The sequence below is a fragment of the Equus caballus genome, chromosome 29 (assembly GCF_041296265.1).
Source record: "Equus caballus isolate H_3958 breed thoroughbred chromosome 29, TB-T2T, whole genome shotgun sequence".
NCBI classification, from domain to species: Eukaryota; Metazoa; Chordata; class Mammalia; order Perissodactyla; family Equidae; genus Equus; species Equus caballus.
The window spans coordinates 37,864,368-37,881,381 of NC_091712.1; the positions used below are offsets into that span (position 1 = coordinate 37,864,368).

General features: G+C 47.5%; 1 protein-coding gene across 1 annotated transcript in view; it reads left to right on the plus strand.

Annotated features, from left to right (window-relative positions):
• Positions 1-9,870, plus strand: part of ITIH5 (inter-alpha-trypsin inhibitor heavy chain 5) — an 85,452-nt gene extending 75,582 nt beyond the window's left edge. Inside the window, exons 11-14 of the mRNA XM_023632266.2 lie at positions 3-56; positions 2,063-2,179; positions 4,142-4,519; positions 5,880-9,870. Coding sequence (XP_023488034.2) covers positions 3-56; positions 2,063-2,179; positions 4,142-4,519; positions 5,880-6,181 — 851 coding nt within the window. The 3' untranslated portion in view covers positions 6,182-9,870. The remainder of the gene's footprint in view (positions 1-2; positions 57-2,062; positions 2,180-4,141; positions 4,520-5,879) is intronic.
• Positions 9,871-17,014: the final 7,144 nt, after the last annotated feature.

Below are 17,014 nucleotides of genomic sequence, written 5' to 3' on the forward strand. Positions count from 1 at the left end.
AGGACCTGCTCTCAAGGAACCGCACAACCCAAGAATTAAAATCTCCAAAACATCAGGTAAAGGAAAGAATGTGGTTGTGTGTGATTTGAGAGTTTAGATGTCTAGAAAGTGGACAACCAGGGATTCCCAGAAACCGGTTAAAATACCAGCTCATAGAACAAGACACGATGACTCAGATTTATTTAGTGCAAGCCAGCGGCGGGAGGCAGTTCTAAGAAACAGGATCATCATTAAACCATTGCGTAGAAACACCATGAATAACACAGTGCCGAGGAGCCCGATGGAAGACTAGATGGAGAGCAGAGGCGCATTTTCATCCTTATTGAGCTTAAAAGGCATTTGTTTTAAAGATCTGAAGTCTACATGCCTCCAGTTTCTGGTGTTACAAATATTTGCAACTTGCAGATTTTTTTAAAAAAAATTTTTGTTCTGTTATTAGTTTCTTAATGCTTGGCTTTGAAAGGGAAGAACAGATAAGAATACCATAAAATTTCCTTTGGCCAACTTCCTGGGATTATAATAAAAATCCAGATGGAATAATAACACAAGGGCTGGGTTTTATTCTGAAGATGTACACATCTCCTTTGTAAGTCTTTATTATTGCCTTGCCGCTGACGTGCTGGACGTGCAAATACATGAAGCCAGGGACACCTTGGAGATTAGCGATGGGGATCGGAAACACACAGTCTCCAGTGGATGGCACGTGATTCCTCTGAACACCCACAGGCATTATGGAATGCAAGAAAAAAAAAAACCTTGTTCTTGGATGCTGCATGGAGTAATGGCTGTCAGATCTCTCCTCTCTTTTTTGAAGCCAGCAACATTTTTCCTTGTAAAGAGATTTGGAGGACCTAAGTAGGAATGATATGGTTCGAGCACAAGAAACTCTCGAACTGTCACATAGTTATAGTCATACTTAAAGAGTGCCAAAAATATGGACCAGGACTTTTATCTCCTCTGGGCTTCATTTTTTCCAACTACAAAAGACCAGTACCTTGTGTATCTTTATATGTTGCTATTCACAGGGTGCTTGAGGCATGAGATCAACCAGATTCTTTTAAGGGCCTTTCTGAGTCATGCTGGGGGCAGAAAGGGTTTTTCAGCAGTGACACCAAGGACATTAATTTGCTTGCAGCTTGAAAAGACTGAAACTCCCCTTGCCCATACCCCCACCATATACACACGAGTATGCATACATGTGCATGTAAGGTAAAGAGGTGGTCAGAAACATGTAGTGTTTGGCATATAAATTAGAGGGAAACTAAATCTCCAATCTCTTGAGAGAAGAGAATTGATGTGGACTCTCGGGAAATATTTTGTCTGTACCATAAGAAGCAAGGTTGTTCATTTTAGTGGAGGTGAAAATGAGGAGAATGGACAAGAAACAGTGCCAGCCAAATGTTGTGGTCTTGTCTGTGGATGAAAATTTGAGAGCAATAAAATTAGTCTGACCCAGAGGAGGGTTTTCCAGTGACATGGCTCACTGTACTGCCTAACCTCCTGGTGACTCTGTGTGCATCACTTGTCACCAGCCCTAAACTGGGCTTGCTCATGGCTACTGTCATGCAAGGATTGCGTCCATCTGGCGCTGTGAATGTCTCAAGTGCCGTGGTCCTCTGGCCCTAGGAGAGGAAGTCTTCTCATCCACGTCTCGTCACCCGGGTTGTCAGAGGAGGAAGGAAATTACTGGGGGGAGGCCACACAGGAAACCGAAGAAGTGGGCTCAGCAATAGTGGGGGGTGTATGGCGATCCTTCTCTTCCTTTCTGTGAGCTGCTTACCTGTCAAAGCTTAGTTGTCTATGTTTGACTGAAGTGTGGTGAAAGGAGTGTTATCTTTGAATACAGGGGACCTGAGTTCAAATACTCACTTCACCCACACTAACTGCATAACTTTGATGAGCCAGTTCACCTACCCGTCATCTTCCTCATTTAGACACTGAGGATGGGTGACAGGATTAAATAAATAATTCACAAGAAACTAGAATAGGGTACTTACACATGGAAAGCACCCAATGAATGTCTTTTCTTTCTTTTTCTCACCGTTTTTTCCTGCTGTGGCAGTGGACGGAGATCCTCATTTTGTTGTGGATTTCCCCTTGAGCCAGCTCACTGTCTGCTTCAACATTGATGGGGAGCCCGGGGACATCCTAAGGCTAGTCTCTGATCACATGGACTCTGGTAAGTTCTGCCCTCCATCGTGGCCTCTGGGCAAGGGCAAGGTCAGTATCATGTCCCCCTCTGTTCCTAAGATGGACAGAAGGGGCATGTATAGATGCTCAATGAGCATTGTTGATGACTAATTAGAGGAAATGGACTGTGTGCTGGGCTGGACTCAGGAAGAATGCGTTGGAATCTGTGCTCTCTGACTTAACTCATTTTGTGGTCTTGGGCACTCGATTCTGAAGCTTCTGTTGTTTCCTTTGTAAAATGGAGATAGTTATTCCTACTCTGCTGGCCTCACCAGACTATTGTAAAGACCAAATTAAATAATGGATAGGAAGTTGTTTTGTGAATGCACAAGTGGTATATAAATTCGTGATATACTGTTGTTATGTCTTTCCATTCAAAAACTCTAATGGTGGGCAGGATGGAGTCCTAAACTCATCTCTCAGTTCCTCGATGATTTAGACGTGAAGCTCAGATGTTAATTACACGGCTCTATGTGCAGTGAACACCATGTGACGTGGGCTCTGATCGTTTTCGTTCTTTAGAGGGACTGGATAAAAGAGATTAGTGTAGGAAAAGCTTCTTGAGCTACATGCAGGTAACAATGCCTCAGGGATGGCCATGTGGATGGCCACACAGCCCAGCTTTGTGAGGACAAGCTTTGGGATGGACATTCTGGGACCTCTCAGTTCTGAGAGGATGAATTTCTTGACGGCTAGGTGACAGAGCATCCCACGGCCAGGTAACAGGTGTGATCTAACTATGTAATGTTTGATCCTGGGCTCCTTACCCACATTCTCTTGCAGGGCTTCCTACCCTTCAAGCTAAATCTTGACTTGTTTCTAATTCAGAGGGCTCAGGACTGAGATGGAGCCTAAATGGACCCGTCTCTGGAGGTGCCCACCCCCAAGGAGCCGTTCTCATTGTTTCTGTGTTCAGCGTGGTGTCCATGATCGAAAACTCAGTGAAAGATGCTTGGAGCCTTGAGGCTGAAGTACCTGGGCTCTGCTCATGCTGGGATTTCTCCTTTCCCCTGACCCCTTGCCCCAGGAAAGGCAATGTTCTCCTGGAATGTCCAAGGCATTGCTAGTCAAGACTCAGGGGAAGATTACCCCCAAAGCAGAGAAAACAAGAGTTCATTATATAGCAATCTTTTATTATTGCAAATTGCCTCTTTGCCTGAGAGCAAAACACATTTTCCATGCGTCGCCTGATTGAGTCCCAAACATCTCCTGTGGAACTTCCATCTGTGTGTTATTCAACCAGCCAGACAGCATGGAACCCGAGGGGCCTGGCTCACAGGCCTTACTCCAGTCTAGAGAAGCTGCAGTTGTGTTAATGAGGATGAAGGAGAAAAGAAAGGCGTTCTATTTGATGGCAGTTGACGGCTTACACACATGCCACCTCCTGCGATCCTCATAACAATTCTGTTAGGCTGTATACCCCCATTCTACAGATGAGGAAACTGAGGCCCAATTTTTTAAAGTGACTTGTCCAGGGATGCACCCCTAGAAAGTGGCAGAACTTGAGTTTTTGGACTAAAAATCATTCTGATCTTTGCATTAGACCACACCGCTCAGTGGCATCACAGGATCTCCACATGAGGATCCATAGGAAGTGGTAGATGCGAAATATGTGTCAAGGCCACACAAGACTTTATGTCACCATGGCCAGATACTGGAATGAAAGCAAACATGTAAACCCCCTTCTATGATATTGTGACCCAAACCTACGTCATCCTTCCACTACCCCAAGATACTGGTTAAACATGGGGAAAAAATTCACTCCTACCTTCGCGCATGCATTCATTCATTCATTCAGTAGGCACTGAGTGGCGGCTATGTGTGAGTCAATGTTCATGGTGCTAGAGATACAAGGTAGGGCCAGAGGAGGGAGGAAATTCTGATTAGACACCTTTAGGGTGAAAGTGGGATCATTTTTCTAACCATTGTCCTATTCCTCTCCGTCTTCGAGGTGTGACAGTGAACGGAGAGTTAATCGGGGCCCCCGCGCCTCCAAACGGTCACAAGAAACAGCGCACTTACTTCCGCACCATCACCATCCTCGTCAATAAGCCCGAGAGGTCTTACCTGGAGATCACGCCAAGCAGAGTCATCCTGGATGGTGGGGACAGGCTGGTCCTCCCCTGCAACCAGAGCGTGGTGGTGGGGAGTCGGGGGCTGGAGGTGTCGGTGTCCGCCAATGCCAACGTCACCGTCACCATCCAGGGCACCATAGCCTTCGTCATCCTCATTCACCTCTACAAAAAGCCGGCACCCTACCAGCGAGACCACCTGGGCTTCTATATCTCCAACAGCAAAGGCCTTTCCGGCAACTGCCACGGACTGTTAGGTAGGCGGCTGCTCTTCCTGACGCTGGGTGCAGGGGACCCAGTTCAGCTTCCCAAGGCGAAGCTCACGTTGCCAATGTCTTTAGCTGGATGGAGAAATTCAGTAGGAATGTGGTGTGCATATACATGTATATGGATCATGAAAATTGTATTTCTTGCCTGCTGACGACTTTCTGGAATAGGAATGGGCTTTATAAACCAATTCTCGCTGGCCTTCTGGGAAAGCGAGTAAAGAAATTGGGAGTAGTCCGCTCAGGTCTGGCTCCTTACCTCTCAGCAAGAAGATACCAATAAAGGGCCGTCCCCAGCCCAGGAGCAGCGAGAGAAGCGTGTCCCTGTTGTGGGCGCCCCCCACATGGCTGCGAGCAGCAGCGGCCGCTCTGGCTGGCTTTATTCACTGTGCAATCTCACATGGGCCCCTTGCCCACAAGTGAAGAGGGAGCTGCTGCCAGGGCTCAGTTTAGAAAGCAGGATTTCCTGGCACTTGAGCTGGAGCGCCTGGCTGCAGAGCCTGAGCTGCCTCACACAGACGCAGACGCGTGTTCCTTCAGCCTTAAACGTGCCCTCACTTGACCTGGAGAATTCTGATGATGCATCTCAGGAACTAACCGAACTGACTGCTCCCCACACCCTCGGTACCTACCCACGAATGCAGAGTGTGGACGGGGACTATGACTGGGGAGGGCGGGGCAGACCTGACCTTCCTCCCTGTTTATCTGCCCCCATTTTGTCCTCCTCTCAGCAGACCTTGGTTGTCTCTATTTGTTGGTCAGGCAGCTTTCCAGTGTTAGCACCTGGGCAGCTTTCAGAAGTGGAGGCTGCCACAAAGAAAACCTCAGGTGTCTCCTCTCCACATCCTGTAAAACTCGTGTTCTGTCACTGACACTGGGAAAGGTGTATGTGCCTTCTGGCAGAGTCCAGCCTAGGATCACAGTCAATCAAAAACCTTCCTGCCTCGGGGGTCAGCCCGATGCTGTAGCAGTTAAGTTCCCACGTTCCACTTTGGCGGCCCGGGGTTCGCCAGTTCGGATCTCAGGCACAGACTTATGCAGTGCTTATCAAGTCATGCTGTGGCAGGCATCCCACACATAAAGTAGAGGAAGGTGGGCGCGGATGTTAGCTCAGGGCCAATGTTCCTGAGCAAAAAAAAAAAAAAAAAAAAAAAAAAGAGGATTGGCGGCAGATGTTAGCTCAGGGCTAATTTTCCTCAAAAAAAAACTTCCTGCCTCTGTTATCAGTAATTCCCCTTTTCTGGGTAACACATGCATATTGGCTGTTTACTGGTGGCCTAAATGGAAGTTTGATTTTTCAACAGTGTCTCCAGCACTTGACTCAGACCTGATGCTTTTTTTGTCCTCTCAGGTCAGTTCCTGAACCAGGATGCCAGAGTCGCAGAGGAGTCTGCCAGGCTCAGCAAGAACCTTACTAGTCCTCTGTTCCCTAAGGCAGGCGAGAGGCCTGAGACCATCCTAAAGGTGAAAGGGCACCAGGTGCCGGTGGTCTGGAAGCAGAGGAAAATCTACAACGGGGAAGAGCAGATAGACTGCTGGTTTGCCAGGAACAACGCCGACAAACTGATTGATGGGAAGTACAAGGATTACCTGGCCGCCCATCCGTTTGACTCAGAGACTGCGTTTGGCCTGGGAACATCCAGGGCACTCTGACACTAGCAGCCTTAACGTAAGAGCCCATGACAGGGAAATGGTCTTCTGGGACACCATGGTGCAGTTCTTGTCGCTTGCACATGCCTCGTCTCTTGGCCATTGGCGGCAACCCATGACCTACCCCTGGCGGCGTGTAGGTCCAACGTCTGCTTGAGCAAAGGGTAGGGTCAGGAAGCTGAAGTGAAAATGTTATTTCCTTCTCCTTCCTCCTCCTGCCTCCCCCTCCCTATCCACAATAGAGAAAGATGGTGGCATCAAGGGGGAAGGCCTAGTTAAAGCAAGAAGTCTCTAACTTGTACCAACTGGCTTGTCCGTCTCATGGCTACCAGGAGGTAACTCTGATGAGGGAAGGTTGTGCAAAGTTTCTTTCTCTGTGGAAATGACCAAGTTTGGGTACTCTGTTCGTTGCCTTATACTAATGCTTAGGAACCTCTCCTCTTAGTACTGGGGCCTTCTCCAGATGTGTGGCCAACCTCTGCCTCAGGGGAACCTCTCACTGGGCCCAGGCCACGGGTCATGAAATAGCATGTGGATTTGATCACTGTAAACAATTAAGTTGTTTCTTTGGAGAGGATTTTCTTCTGCTGTGGTAACTTGCCCTTGAAAATAAGTTTTCCTTTTAAAAAAAATTGATTGAAAAGAGAAAATCTATATCCCAGATGCCGTTATCTTTCTGATGGGCTTTATCAACCACTTGACTTTGCTGTTGGATAGTCTCCTATTTATTCCAGGAAGCTAAGTGCTTTTAATAAACAGGACAGCCCCATGTGGATGTTTTGTACTGGCCTGTCTTGGTGCTGGCGAGCCGGCCAAATGACAAATTTTTCACTTGGCGCTCTTCCGCCTTTGTCATAATTCCGGGTCTTACTTGCTTGCGGTCCTCCAAGAGGTGGTAAATTAGGTTCTCGCAGGACGGGAATGGAAGGTGGAGCCAGCCCAGAGCATGTCCATCAGCCTCCCTACAGGAACCAACTTTCACATCCTCAACACGTGGGGTGAACATGCTTACAAAATCTAAGAAGCCTTCCCACCTCTCAAATAGGAAATCACCTATGAGTGAGGGCTTTGGTTCCAGAACGTGGACAATTCTGATCCTATAGGGAAAGGTTAAAATCAGTGGGGGCTTCAAAAGTCCGTGACTGTCACCCTTCTCCTTGCAGACACCCTCTGTTAAGCTCGTTCATGTTATCAAGGGGAGGTGAGGCTGCTGATGGCATTGGTGCCCCTTTCTCATCCTCCTCACCAATTCTTGCTTTTTGCTCTCTTTGGCCATCTCAGGATCACTCAGGTTCAATAAACCTCATACTCATGGCGTGAGGAGTGTGGTCAGGATGTAGATGGATGCAGGGGGCACTTGAGCCAGATGGCGGAGAAAGAAAGCTTTGGGTCAGAGAAATAGAATATTTTGATGTGAGACTGAATTAAAGAAAGGCTTTTGTGCTGGCTTCACAGGAGGTTTCTTCCAGGCGGAGCGACTCCACATAATGCACACTTAGCACTTGGAGAGAAATCAGAGTCAAGAAAAGTGTTTCTCATAGTTACTCTCCGATGGGAAACATCTGAGCAGCAAAATGACATCCACATGTCCCTGTTGGACCAGGCGGCTTCAGGAGATTAAGTTAGTGCGGGAGCAGTTTTCAGTTCTGTCTCAGAGTCTTAGTCTCTGTCCACTTGGTGAAACCACCCAACGATGGCCTGCCAGCTGTGGTATTTTTGACTCGCATCTTCCCAAACTCAGCTGCCTGTTTTCATGCCAGCAAGGTGAAGACACCAGCCCAGGCTGCTGGCAGATGCTTCCATATTTTAGAGCTCAGAGCAGGAGGAAAAGCCTGAGCCCAGGCTAGCCCGTGCCTGGTCCCGCTCCATGGGGACCTTCTGATTATGAAATCTCAGTCCCAGCTGGGCAGGCATCCTGTGAGCCTAGAGGCCAAGCTGTTGTGTTGGCACTTGGAGCAATGATCTGTGATCCAGGTGTGGGCCTCGAAGCTGCAGAGAGCAGGGTATTGCTAGTTATTACCAGTTACTACTGCTTCTGTGGCTACTTATCCAAGAGCAGAGAAAAATGTTCCAGTGGGCAACCCATCATTTACTCTCACGCTCCAAAAAAAATTTTTTTTAGTATCAAAGTTGAACTTTTACTTTACCGTTTTTACTTTAGACAAATACCACTTTTTTTCCTCCTCCTCTTCGGTTATCTATCATTTTTCACTGCAAAAGGTATTTACCATTAAAATTTCTATTTTAGCCAGAAACTGTGATATCTCTGAGCCCGAAATTCAAACACCAATGTTAGACTTAGGATCTTTTAATTTGACTGAAAATATTGTATTTTCTGTTGGCCATATGGGTTTTGAAGAGCAAGCTCTCTTAAAGTCAATGTGGAGGAAGGGAGGAATTCTCTTCTCAGATGGGGAAACTGAAGCAGGATGCACTTGGCTGATATGTCCCACATTATATAAGACTTAGAGCAGGGCCAGGCTGAACCTCCAGAATTTATTTTGTTGGCTTTGACATGATTTCACCATCTGAGCAAGCACTGATTTTCCTTGAGCATTTATACATAGCAAGGGGGGACCAAATGAGCAGTTGAATGAGATTGAGAATTAGGTCGCAATTAGAGGAGCTAGAGCGCAGGTTATCATCAGGGCCAGCGTTCATGAGTCAGAACAATGGCCAGCTAGGATCTTCAGTGTCTCCATCTCTGCATTCTCATATCCTCCCACATCTGAAAGACAGGCATCTGAATGGTCATCCTTTAGGGTCTCCTACTTTGAAGTTTCACATTCCCAAAGTAAAGTGGGCTGGACATTCTCTACCTGCCATTCTAGGCGCTTCATCTTCTGTGACGCGGGCTACTGGGAAGTGAAAAGGGCACCTCTTTGTTCCTATCAGGTGTAACATTAAATCTTTAATTAACAGGTAACCTCACAGGTGGGTGAGGGACAGGATGGATTTCTTTACATTTATCTCTTGGCTAAACGGAATGCTATGGACTGAATGTTTCACCAAAACTCACATGTGGAAGTCTAAATCCCAGTGTGACGGTGTTAGGAGGTGGGGCCTTTGGGAGGTAATTAAGTCATGAGGGTGGAGCCCCCATGATGGGATTAGTGCCTTTATAAGAAGAAACGGGAGAGATGACCTCTCTCCTCTCCACCCGGTGGACACAGTGAGAAGACGGCGTCTGAGAACCAGGAAGTGGGCCCTCATTAGACACAAATCTACCGATGACTTGATCTTGGACTTCCAGCCTCCAGAAGTGTGAGAAATAAATGCTTGTTGTTTAAGCCCCCAGTCGATGGTATTCTTGATAGGGCAGCCCGAGCTAAGACACTGAATCACTCAAAATATAAATTCTGTTTCCTTTCTTCAAGCTATCCAGAATGTATTACAAACAATGCTCTCACTAAAATTTGAAGGACTCTTGGAACCATAAAAACATGGTCTGGCTAAAATAAACAGCAAATAAAATAATACAGCTAAGCAAATACTTAGAAATGTGTCTTTAAATATTTATTTTACTCACTTTAAAATAATAAATAGGGTACAAGAGAGTTCACATCCAGGAGACATTTTCCTTAAAAATTGGTAAGAGAATGACGTGTAAAAACAAACAACGTATTGATATGTTTATGTTTTGAAAATGGAATTAGGGCCGTAGAGAATAAAACTTGATGCTGCTAACTGCACTGCTTGTTTGTAGGAATTTCTAAATTACATAAAATGGCATGTGGATGAAGTAGTGACATCCGAAGAATGTTAAAACAAAATAAAATCCCGTATAGAACAGCAAATGGACAGCGGCCATTCCTGACCTTTTATAAAACCATCAAATACATAGAGAAGTATCTTAAGCCTCCCAGTTCATCATTTTCTGGGGATCCTGGGATCCCAAAACTTTTACGCACACTGCCCATCTTCTTGCTCGGTGCTTCTTCCTCTTGGCTCTGGGTCAAGCAGCATTTCTAGCTTGTGGTTTGGGCATCCCCACCTCCAGGTATGAGTGGTCCTGCCTGATCTTCCTTAGATTCCCACTGAGCAGTGTTAAATTCTGACTGGAGCAGCTGCTGATTAGAACCAACCCAGACACAGAACACGAGCGAGACCTCCCTGGGACGCTGTATTAAAGAGAAAACAAGCAAATTCTGAACCCAAGGGCGTGAAGTCAACTTCTCTGGGTTTGGCTTCTTTACCTGTAGAATGAAGGCACTTGACTAGATCATTTCTAAGATCCTATGATCTTTATCTTCTGCCTGCAGATGAAGAAACTTCCTGATCTTCCAAGGAATAAATGCAAAAGGATTCGTTTGTGACTCCAGTGTATTTCGAGGTCCAGGCCCAGGGATTCACAGGACAACAGACAAAGTTCATGCCTCCATGGAGTTCATGGTTTAAAGCAGAAGATAGAATGAATGCAAAGATTGAAACAGAGTGAGGAATCCTGTAAGACAGCTCTGCAGAGGGTTGTTACCTGAGCACAGAGGAGGCACAACTAGGGAGGGCGGAAGGTGTTGGGAAACCATTCTAAAGATGGATAGTGTTGAGCTGCAAGGAAGAAGAGCATATATGGAGGCACCCACATGAAATATTTTTTCTATAATGTTAGGCAGCTGGGAACCTTTTTCAAACTGAAGCCATCTTCTTGCCCCATTTGGTTTCAGACGGTGCACTGTAGATTCGTTGGTTATGGAGAACCCATGATGGATAATGCTTGGTGGAACCCCAGGTTCCTCGCTGCCTTGACCTTGTCCCAGATCTGTCTCCAGCCCTGCATCCACATCACCTGCTTCCTTCACTCCCCTCCCGAGATACGGAGAATGCCTGGGGAAAGGCACAGAGCTCTACCATGGGTCCATTCAGTCAACAGGGCTCCTGCTGGCATCCAGCAAAACTTAGATCATCTGTTTTCCCTGAAGTGCATTGGCCTCAAAGGCTACTGCATTCTGCTTCAGCTTTCTAGACCAGCTCCTCCCACAGCTTCCACCGCAGTTTGCCTCCTATTTTGCTGAGAAAACTGCAGAAGGAGCTCCCTCGTTTACCATCTCCTATCAAATTGGCTGTGTTGTCACATGGCTCTATCATCTTCATACCCCCTTCCTTCCAAGTATAATTGTCTCCCTTCAGCCTGGATCCCCTTTCTTCTCACTTCCTCTGGGCATTTGCCTCCATTATTCTCTTTCTTTCTAGACTCTCCAGACACCTAGTCCCCATCGAGTTCTTCCCTCTTGACTTCAGAAGTCTCCTCTGGTCTGAAGCTGGTGTCCCTGATCGGGCTCTTAGGCTTCCATCTTTTCTTTTATTTCGGTGTCAGGCTTATGCTAGTAGTAGATATTTGAACTCTCATTTCTTTCCACCTCCTAGTCAGCTCCTTAACTCATCAGATTAAGCTTCTGTCTTCACCACATTGATGGAACTGTGTCTCAGATGTCACATTAGCATTCCCAATGTCCAGTTCCAGCGATAGCATCTTCCATCTCCATGCGTGACTCTTGGCCTCTTCCTCTTTGTTGAAATGCTGGACCCGTTTGCTTCTTTAATGTGATTAAAAATGTTTTTTCCTAGTCTCCTTTGCTGCATGTCTTTCCTCCTACAGTCTCTGGACTCACCCTGAGCTTCATCCTTGGTCCTCTGCACTTTCCAGTCTACATTTTCTCTCTCGGAGATCCCACCCAACTCATGGCTTCAACATCTGGCTCTGCATAGATGGCCCCGAATATAAATCTGCAGTGTTGCCTACTGGGGGCACTTCCCTTTAGTTATCCCAGCATTACCTCAAACTCGGGAATAAAAGCAAACTTTCCATCTTCAGAGTGTCTGTATTATTGGGATTTGGGATCTGGGATGAAAGGGAGCAGTTCCGGCAGGATCCTTTTCTATTTTGATTGTTGCAGATAAAGATGGAAGTGTGTGCGTGTGTGTGTGTGTGCGCGCGCACGCGCACGCACGTGCGCACATACTGGTATATTTCATAGGCCAACTCAAAATCAGTTTTCATTGACCCACAGTTCTTCCTGAAAATTCTCTGTTCATCATGTTATTTTCTCAAAACAACAGCTGTGCTTGTGTAAGAGAAGGCCCAAAGTGCTGATGGCTCACTGGGATTTCTGGTTATATAAGATGAAAATCCCATGCACTAAGTTTATTGACATGTCGATTAAATCACTTCCTTGTGCTACAAGTACAAAATTCATTATAAATCCGTTTTAGTGTGCTTTCTTGAAATAAACAAATTTTATTTGAAGTGTCTAAGGGCAGTGTAGAAAATACTCCAGATATTTGAGTGTGAGTGAACGTCTTAGTGGAATATGGATACTCTTTTATCCTATTAAATTTCCTACTGGAAGTCTACCTCACATCGGTAAGCGCTATAAGTGTTCTAGAATGCTGACGTCCATCTCCTATTCTGAAAGTTCATGTGGAATGTTCCAGAGGAATCAAACTTTTCCAGAAGAAGGCAGAAACCATTCTAAGTCTGAAGGCTTGGCTGAAAGGTGAAATGTATTTGCTTTTGAAGAAGGCTGGAGCCCTGGAATATTCCAGAAACGAAAAGTTCTTCTCGACAACTTGTAGACCACCACTTACCCTTTCAGTCCCTTCATCTGCCTGCCCGGAAAACTAAAACAGAGCACTTGGAGAACTTAGAAGACAGTATGAAACTTTGCATATGATTAAAGGACAATAGCATTTTAAATTTTTCATGCAATTTTCCCAGAATGCTTCAAAACAAATGCATTCACTTATTCACTCAACTAATATTTCTTGGGCACTATGTGGAGGGGAGAGAGTGTCCTCCCTTTGCCACCCTGGAGATACTGTTTTGTGTAATTAGTTATCAAAGATGACAGGCAGCACTGTGCCCTTACGAAGGTTCAGGTAGAATGTGCAGGAGTTTAAAAAGGAAGAGACTGTTCAGAGCCTGGGGGCGGATGCCTGGCATTTGATACAGGTCATACAGAACTGGTAACGGTTGGAGGAGAAAATGTCTGGCAGTATTTTACATAAGAACTTATTTGTTCTTAATAAAAACACTATAAAGGAAAGGAAAATAAATTGCATAGAACTGAAGTTTCAGGGAGACTGAGGGACTTGTGCTCATGGAGCTTGGGCAGCGGCCGTGGTGCCTCTGTGCTCTCGTGACACTGGGATGCCTCAGAGAAAACAGTGACTGTGGCGGGTTGCTGGACCCTGAGTCCAGGATCCCACCTGTATTGCAGGGGCAAAGATGAGAAAGGACAGCGAAGGGTGCTCTCTTACATGTCCCCGAATGCAGTGATTCAGTATTGCCTTTTCCCTCTAAAAGCAGGCGTCCACTCTGTGGAATGCTGGGCTGCTTTCTGCCTCTGGTCTGGGCACGAAGTGGGCAGGGAATTCCGCCAGGTAGAGACCACAGGATTAAGCAAGTCGCTGTCTGCTCAGAGGACATGGAAACACATCTGGGGAGCTCGGGCCGGGAGAGCCAGCTGGAGAGGCAGGGTCCCAACCCCCAATCCGGTTCAATACACAGAAATGGAGAGACAGAGATCACGTGCATATTCAGTCTCTTCTAAATGTCACCTGTCTTCGTTGGGAGAAGCCCTGACAATGCTGCTATTGACGTGATTAATGAGCCTCTGGGCTGCACCTGGCATAGAGAGAGACAGGCTGAGGAGGCAGAAGCGTGAGGACCTTCTCTGTTTCTCTGCCATGCGAGGGGGACGTGCCCTTGTTTCCACGGAGGAGATAAGCAAGTCTCCAGGAGAGCATATGCGTCTGGCAGGGAGTGAGAAAGGAAAGAGCCCAACAAAGACTGAGCTCTGGGGCCACAGGCCAGTGAGAGTTAGTTCCCAAGGCTGGAAAACAGGGGAATGGGAAGTGTGGGAAGAATCTCATGGCCCCGAGGTAAATCACTTGAAAAAAACGTCGCTGGGGTCACTGCCCAAGCTCATTTGCACATCCTCCATACTCACAGTCTGGATGAATGAAGAGAAACGGAATACGAACTGCCCGTATTTAGACCAGGGACCAGGTTTCTGGGGGTCTCCCTGAGATTCTGCTGGCGTGCCCCTTGCTTCTGTTTCCCACGCAGGGCAGGTGCACATTCCATCCCTCCTCCTCCTTTCTGTCATGCCCTTTGTCTGGGGTCCCCTCACCCCACAGCCCCAGAGCCACGGGGAATTCAGGTCCCATCCCCTGTGTCTGATCTGCTTGCTCACGCCACGCCCCCCCCCCCCCCAGCTCTTTCCAACCCAGGCACCTCATCCTAGAGTCTGGAGGGGGCAAGAGGGTGGGGGAGGTAAGGATGCAAGTTCCCAATAGTTAGGGAGCCAACAGGGGTCTTGACAGATCATAACATCTTTTTTTTTCTTTTGCTTTACTTTCCTGAATGTATTTCATAAACTCACATAAATTTGCCAAGTTATGTATACGGGATGCTCCTTGATCCTTTCTAATAATAATAAAAGCAAACACACAGACACCAAGAAATAGCCTAAATGGCCGTCAGAAGGTGGCCATGTCCATTCATTATGGGCATGTTAATACAATGGTTACAGCTATTAAAATGAGGTCGATGGATGTGTATTAATACGGAAAGCTGTCTAACGTACATGAAATTTAAAAACAAGTTGCAGAACAGTATGGATGGGAGGGTCCTATTAGATGACAACACCTTGATGCTTAACATCTTTTGAGTCATGGATGTTTTCGAGCACTTGGTAAAATAGGAAATCTAAAATAGGAAATCTCTCTCTCTTAAAAAAAAAAAAAAACAGCTAAACCCCAGTTTAATGGCTTACTAAAGCTATCCGAAGCACGAGATCTTTTACTGCGTCTATTCAGGTGGCAGCCGAACCACAGTGAGACCTGAGAGCCTCGTGCTGAGACCCAAGCCTAATTCATCTAGGATGGGACCCCCACGTCCCAGCGTGACTCCATCTGCCCATCCCTTTTAGGGAGCAGAGGCGGAATCTAGGCACAGCACCTAGAATTGTTGGGTTTTCCCCCTTCAGCTCTTCAATTCCTTTGACATGGACACTGCAGCCCTCACCAGGACCTCCCTGCGAGGTCAGGTGCGGGTAGGCCTCTTCTGGATTGCTTCTAGGGTCACAGCGGCAGCTAAAACCCAGTGACCCGCTGGTGCCCACACGGTGCGCCCAGGCCGGGCTGGAGTTATCAGCTCCCGGGCTGGCTCGTTCCCTCCTCGCCCGGCGCCCCTCTGCCTGGGGCTGCTCCGATTACAGCTCAGTGCACGTACGGGCAAGAAAGGGGGGACCATCGGGCAGGTTCCGAAAAGCCCTTCGTGTCCCCGCGGGAGGTCCCGGCGGCCGGGGCAGCGGGCTCGCGGGGGAAGAAGAATGGAGCGGATTACGTGCGGGGAGGGGCGCGGGCGCGAGGTGTTAAGCGGAGAAAACCGGTGAAATTCTAGTCGCGGCGATGCTGGCAGGCCGGCGCCTGCTGGTAGACAGTCCGATGAACTCTGATAAACCCCAAGGCACTTTCCCCGCCTCGCCTGAGCCCCGCCAGGCCGGAAACCCTAGCGCCCGCGGAGAGGGGAGGACGCAGGGGGGATGCGGGGAGCGGAGGCCCCCCCCGCCCCCCCCCCCCCCCCCCCCCCCCCCCGGCGTGGGGGCTTCCTGCACTTCCGGAGGGATGGGAAAGGGGCCCACTCTGCTCAGAGCAGGCCATTCAACTGCTGGTCTGTTGACACAATGGGGTCTGCAGAGGAAGGTGGGGGGCGGGAGTGCGGGTGGGGGGACGGTTGAGGGGGAGTGGTTGGGGCCTCGATGCTGGGACTAGAGCAGGGGTGAGAGGAGGAGCGAAGGAGTGGAGCAGCAGGAGGGCCCACGTCCATCATCATCATCATCACCATCATCCTCCTTGCCTCGCATCAAAGCCCTGCGGTAGAGGCTGGGGATGGAGGCCCCTTCTGGGATAGGGTCCCTCGCCACATCTCCTAGACTGGCTGGTGAGAAGCCTTTCCCTCCGGGAGAGTACAGCCAGCCTAACAACCCTTCACAGGCCTGGAGATCCCGGTGACCTCCCTTCTTGACGGAACCCAAGCTTGCATGTTTCATCTCAAATTCCTGAGCGCCCAGACACAGCAATGGGAATGCACCTAACGCCACTGAATTATAAAAAAATAGAGCTACCATGTGATCCAGCAATCCCACTTTTGAGTATATATCCAAAGCAAGCGAAAGTATTATCTCAAAGGGATATTGCACCCCCGTGTTCATAATATTCACGTTAGCCAAGGTATGGAAAGAACCTGTTTGTGGGTTCTTTGGTAAAAGGGTACAAGCTTTCAATTATAAGACGAATAAAGTCTGAGGATCTAATGTGCAGGGTGGTGACTATAGTTGATAACACATGTTGTATAATTGAAATTTGCTAGAGAGTAACACTTGAGTATTAAAAAAATATGGTCAAACAGGATCTGGAAGAGAGATTTGCACATTGATGTTCATAGCAGCATCGTTACAATAACCAGGAGATGGGGGCAACCGAAGTGTCGGTCGGCGGATGAATGGCTGAGCAAAATTTGGTCTATCCATGCCATGGAATAAAATTCAGCCTTAACAGCCAAGGAAGTTCTGCCCCACAGTACAACATGCATGAACCTTGTGGACATTATGCTGAGTGGAATAAGCTAGTTACAAAAACCCGAATATTGTATGATTCCACTTCTGTGAAGTCTGGAAAACAGTCAAACTCATGGAAGAGAAAGTAGAATGGTGGTTACCAGGGGCTGGGAAAAGAGGAGAAAGGCAAGTTGTTTAGTGGGTCCAGGGCTTCAGATTTGCAAAATGAAAAAGTTCTGGAAATCCACTTCACAACCATGTGAATGTACTTAAT